The 6,000-nt window shown below is 59.7% G+C and overlaps 1 protein-coding gene across 1 annotated transcript; it reads left to right on the forward strand.

Annotated features, from left to right (window-relative positions):
- Positions 1-1,811: 1,811 nt before the first annotated feature.
- Positions 1,812-3,090, forward strand: LOC133100067 (interferon-induced transmembrane protein 1-like). Its single transcript, XM_061203956.1, has 2 exons — positions 1,812-2,134; positions 2,742-3,090. The coding sequence occupies exons 1-2, from the start codon at positions 1,949-1,951 to the stop codon at positions 2,928-2,930; spliced, it is 375 nt and encodes a 124-aa protein (XP_061059939.1). The 5' UTR covers positions 1,812-1,948; the 3' UTR covers positions 2,931-3,090.
- Positions 3,091-6,000: the final 2,910 nt, after the last annotated feature.

Raw genomic sequence — 6,000 nt, forward strand, 5'->3', positions numbered from 1 at the left:
CAGCAGTGTCTGTGCTTGGGCAAGTCTTTGATTTGACAGCTGGAGGGTAAAAGGGCAGTGTGCTCTCGCTGTATTTGCCATTCCATTTTCTCTACATAACAGATCAAAAACCTCTTGTTGGTCACCCCATCAAGCTTCCATAGCACCTTAATCAGAAACTTCTAGGAGGCACCCATGGCTCCAGGTTTGCCTCCGTAGGGAGAGCTTTTTTCCCCCTGGGTCAATGAAAACATGATTAGAAGCCTGTGCCCAACACCAGGAGTTCTGGCTGCTTCCACAGCAAAATAGTACCAGCTGTGGGGGAGCAAAATCTGCCATCTCAAAATGTGTCTCTTTGGCATAAGGATTAATTTAGGCTGACTATTTGTAAAAAACAAACAAACAAACAAAAAAAACAACAGAAGACTCAGGAAGTTTTTATTGTTACCCTTCATAACTGCCTAAAATAATTCAGATAAAAACTTGTTAGAGGCCAGAGTCCACTCTGTGTCCCAATGTTCCTGCTGGCCCAACAAACATTCATTTACCAAACATTTGCTTTTCTATCTTCAGGTCAACTGCCTTCCTCCCCTTTCAAGTCCCAAACCCCTACCTCAACATCTCCCCTTGTCTTTAGCTGAAGATGGTATTTAAGGCGAGGGTTTTGGCCTTTTTGGTGGTGATTCAGTTCTCCTGGGTCTCTCCACGTATACATGTTATTAAACTTTTGTGTGATTTTTCTCCTGTTAATGTCTCATGTCAGCTTAATTCTTAGACCAGCCAGAAGAACCTAAAAGAGTAGAGGGAAAGTTCTTCCCTCCAGCAGTCCCAGCCAATGTGAACCGTTGCAACTCAGACCATGGGAACCATCACCACCCTATCGCCACTTTTCTCCAGTGGACTTTCCTTCAGAGCAGTCCCTCCGACAGGCCTCCATTTTATCTGTGAGGTAACATTCCCCTCCTTGTTTCCCAAATATGCTTATAGTTTCTGCTGTAGCTTACTTGTCCTGAATTACAATTATCCGCTATTCCTAAATAAATCCATTTTGCTGGTAAAATAACCGGCTCTTTTCAGGAAGTCTGAAGAGAGCGGAGTCCCGTCCACGGAGCTGAGCTGACCCTGCCCCTGAGAAGTGGGCACCGGCCCGACAGCCCAGGAGCCGTCCTGCCAACACCCCAGCTCCACCCGGGAGCACCCCAAGTCCTGTGAGAAGGGGGGGCGGGAGGGAGGAAGGAACGACGGGGCTGCGCAAATATGCAGGCCCTGGGCTCCCAGCCGCCGCCAGACGCCCTGGACCCCGGGGTCTCCCACCACAGCTGCCTCCTCAGGTCACGCGGGGCCCAGTGTCCCCGCTCCCGGGAGCCCTTGGGAGAACATGGGAGGCTCCTTTGGGGCAGGCCACCCAGGCTGCTGGGTGCTGACCTGCAGCCAGGAAGGACCCAAACCAGCCTGGAGCAGGGACTCAGGGCCAGGAAGGCCAGTGCATTTCCGAGGGGAGGGCGGTGCAGTGAGGGGTGGGCTGTGGGCCAGGGCTCGCTCTGGGGGCTGGGGTGTGGAGGCTGAGTGAGGGTCTGGGAGGGGCCCTGCGTGGGGACAGCGGGGCTGCAGCAGGCTTGGGCCTGAGACTCCCAGGCTGGGGAAGGGTCCCGGGGCCCAACCACACCCCTAAATAGGGAGGTGGGGTGGCCGAGACAGGGCCTGAAGCCCCCTCCAGGCCCTCAGCCTTCTTCCCACCCACCCTGGTGTAACTTGACTGGCAGAATTTTGTCCCACTTCCTTGGACCAGCCCATCTCCAATTCGCAAAAGGCCAGGAAAAGGAAACAGAGAAATCGAAACTACTGAGAAAGGGAGGGCCCCTGAGTGTGTCGCTGCATCTGGCCCACAGCTGCTCCGTCTCTGCCTCAGGAAACATACTTGTCAATCCTTGTCCTCTGCCATCAGCACTTGGCTCCCCCAGCGCCAGAGATGATCAAGGAGGAGCACGAGGTGGCCGTGCTGGGGGCTCCCCAGAGCCAGGCCCCCGTGACCACCACGGTGATCAACATCCCCAGGGAGACCTCGGTGCCTGACCACATCGTGTGGTCCCTGTTCAACACGATCTTCATGAACTGGTGCTGCCTGGGCTTCGTGGCATTCGCCTACTCCGTGAAGGTGGGTGGGCGCCTGGGGTGTTCTCCAAGGAAGTGTGTGTGAGCCTGGAGAGGCCCCCCTGCCTGGCCGGCACGTGGGGTGTGGAGAGCCCTTGTGTGTATTGTTCTGTGTGTGTGTGTGTGTGTGTGTGTGTGGCTTGGGGGATCATTCCCAATGAGAGTTCACGGCGAAGCTGCAGGGGCGCACATGGGGATGGGGGGCTATGTCTCCACCACCCCAGGAAGTTCTCCTTCCCAGCCTTGTGAGAGAAGCTACATCCTTCACACTTCGGATTCAGACCTCGAGTCTGGTCCAGAAAAGAAAAAGGTACTGAAGGGACATTGACCCCTGGTGGGGTGAGTGGCCAGCAAAGGGGCCAGAGCAGAGGGAGGGTGAGCCCTGGGGCCTCCAGGAGAGGCTGAGAGTCTGTGAGGAAGCAGATCGAGGCCCCAGAAGGGGAGGGGGGCCCACCGGGCACTGTCCTGCTTGGGCTCCAGGGAACGGGCAGGGGTGGGTCCCCATCTGGGTGAATGGGCCCTGGGGGACGAGCAGGGGAGGGCCTGAGTCACAGCACCTGGCTGTCACCTGGCCCAGCTCCAGGTCCCCCTCACCGTCTCTTCTCCCCCAGTCTAGGGACCGGAAGATGGTGGGCGATGTCGTTGGGGCCCAGAGCTATGCCTCCACCGCCAAGTGCCTGAACATCTGGGCCCTGGTCCTGGGCATCTTTCTGACTATTGGATTGATCGTTCTTCTGGTGTTTGTTTACCTGACCGCCTACCAGATGGCTTTACAGATGCAGAATAATAGAGGTTACTAGCCGCTGGACACGGAGGCAACCCAGTTCCTCCACCATCCACGGCCGGCCCTGCACCTGGGGCTGTGGGCCTGCCCCCTCCTTCCCCCCACCCCTTTATACAGCAGTTTATGGAGACAGAGCTGTCGACAGCTGAATTCAATAAAGTGCACTCATCTGTGAAGGTGCTGTGATGTCCCCTGGGAGGGGACACTGCTGTGAGTCCCCGGTGGCCTCGGGGAAGCACAGAGCGCTCAGCTGTGGGCTGACAGCAGAAGCCCAGAGCAGAGCTGGTGACCCCGCCCCGGTCGACAGAAACCCCAAAAGGAAAGACCACTCCCTCCCTCGCAAACGTGGTTGCCCTGCTGGGTGGCAGCGTCTCACAGACACTGGGGACCCTGGGGCATTGGGTGTGAGCCTGGGCTGCACACGGGGAGGTGGGGACCCGCCTCAGCCCAACACAGGGAGAGACACCCCAGGCAGGTATTCCTGTCTCTGAGCCCCAGAGGGAGAGGGCGCGGGGGACGCACCCTGCCGGCTGACCCACCGCGCCCTGCACAGTATCCCAGGCGTGCTGTGCATCACCCAGGAGAGGCTGGAGGAGTCCAGGCAGCCAGAGGCTGGTGCTGGGGCAGTGACCCCTTCTCCACAGGCCCCTTGGGGATCCAGGCTCTTCTGGGCTCCCTCACTGGGCTGAGGTCCAGTCCTGTCCGGCTCTCATTGAATTTCACAGCACTCTTCCCAGTGGATTTCCTTCCATCCTGGCACCTAGGACTATAGACACCAAACCCTCCCAAGGCCCTACCTCAGGAGCTATGTAGGTTGGGGTCCTGCCTGGAGGACGGTGACTCAGACGAGGTTGCCCGCTCTCTCTTGGGTCCCACATGTGAGCTCGGGAGGCTCGGCCCCAGGGAAGCTGGGTCCCGGAGGAGGGGAGGCTGGCGGACCTGCCTCTCTGAGTCCAGGAAGGACACTCTCCCAGGCAGGGGGTGGGGGGACAGATGTGTGACCCCAAGCCCCCACACCCCCGACCCCGGCTGGCTGACTAGGCGCGTCCCACATTCCCCTGTCGGGCGGACAGCGGTCACGAAGGGTGGTGGCACTGAGTGTAACCCCGTCAATCTTCACGGATTTGGGGTGAGGGTCCTGCTAGGTGGGAGACCAGCTGGTGCAGGCAGCCAAGATCCCGTGGTCTGGAGCTTCCGAAAATTCACAGGAGGCCCAAGGCATCAAGCAGGGGAACTGAGGGTCCTTCGAAGGTCCTGGGCATGGACTGCTGGGTCACGAGCGGCTTAGTCCTCGGAGCCACCCCAGCTCTGGTTCCGATGTGGGCGGCCACAGTGTCCTGGGTCACCTGTGGGTGGGCGGTGCTGGTTGGGGTGGGTGACCTGGGCTGGGCGGAGAGCGTTCAGGGAGCTGAGAGGATGCAGAGCTGGGAGGACACAGACCTGGGAGGGTCTGATCTGGGAGGACAAAGACCGGGGGGACCAGAGCTGGGAGGACACAGTGGGAAGACACAGAACTGGGACGTCAGAGCCCTGGGCAGGGCCGCACAGGTGGGCCGGCAGCAAGGGTGAGAGGCGTTTCTGGTCCTTTCTCCCAGTAGCCCTCAGGAGAGAAGTGTCTGTTATCGCTTTGCCTGGAGTCTGGCCTGGAGGAAGTCTGACCTTAGGATTCCTGAAGATGCCCTGCCCGGGTTTGGTCCTGAGGGAGTGAGGGCAGAGCAGGACAGATGTGCTCCTGGTGGGGACGAACATCTCTCCTGGCCTCGCCCCTGGCTCCCTTCCTGAGCACTGCTGGTCAGGGAAGCTTCCGCCTGCCCAGCCCACCCAGCAGGGGTCTGAGTCGCTGGGCAGCGCCCCCTGCCTGACTCCAGGGCTTTACTGGCTGCTGGCCCCTCCTCACCTTGGAGTCAGTCCTTCCCAATCCAGAGGGGCAGGTCTGCCAGCCTCCCCTCCTCCAGGACTTCCTTGGGGCTGTCCCCTCCCTGCTCACGTGTGACAGACGCCTGGGGAGAGGGGCTCCCTCATGGCCACCCTGGGACCCCGGCCCCTCGGCCATTGGGGCTGTCCCCTCCCTGCTCACGTGTGACAGACGCCCGGGGAGAGGGGCTCCCTCATGGCCACCCTGGGACCCCGGCCCCTCGGCCATCTCCTGGAGTCAGGGGACTGCAGCTGGGGACGATAAAGGGGCGCGGGTGCGGGTCAGGAGGGGATCCACAGCTGGGCTCGGGTGTCAGGGGACGAAGGGGAGGCTAGGGCCACCCCACCTCACGCCGCACCTGCCCAGCTGGTTGTGGGCAGGGTCTGCCCTGGGGCACCCCAAGTGCCCACACATCTGGAGGCCTGACAGAACCAGGGACGGGGGCTGATTTCCAGGGCAGGGCAGGGGTTTCTCCTCCTCCTGGGGGCTGTCTCTGCAGCGGTGGCCCGTGCACTCTTGTAGCCTTCCTGAGCTGACGGGGTCCTACGAACAGCAAAGCGGAGGCACGTGTCAAAGGGTCTGAAAGGGAGCAGGGGAGCCACTGCGGACCTGGAATTTGCACACGTCCTGGCCGTCCTGGCACCACCTGGAACCTGTTGTCTTGACTCCCTGGCAACCTCAGTTTAGCAGCCAATCAGCTGCCGACATGTGACCCAATGCCTGCTAGCACCGATCCCGCTTTGTAAAACAACCCCTGTAACTTCTCTGGAATGTCTTTGTTGTGTTTAGAACCCCCCAGCATTTGTACTTTCCTCGCAGCACGTTTGACTTGCTACTGGAATCTGCGCTTCTCCGATTGCAAATCCTAAAACTCCAAAGAAACTCTTTTCTTATTGGCAGGCTTCCGAGCGTTTTTGTTTGTTTGTTTTGCTTTGCATTTTGTCAACAGGGCCCAGGGTGTTCTGGACCCAGCATGACCCTTCCCCAGAGGAAGCCACCGCCCCAAACCCCTGTCCAATTGCTGCTGCCCCAGCTCGAGGCCACAAACAGGCAAGGCCTGAGGACTTGTCAGGCCTCCCTCAGACCAGCAGAGCAGACGGGACAGGGGGCGGTGGGCTGAGTCTCAGGGGCAGGCTGGGACTCTCAACAGGGCCCCCTCCCCAGGTCAAAA

Source organism: Eubalaena glacialis, chromosome 10 (genome assembly GCF_028564815.1).
Source record: "Eubalaena glacialis isolate mEubGla1 chromosome 10, mEubGla1.1.hap2.+ XY, whole genome shotgun sequence".
In the NCBI taxonomy this organism is placed as follows: Eukaryota; Metazoa; Chordata; class Mammalia; order Artiodactyla; family Balaenidae; genus Eubalaena; species Eubalaena glacialis.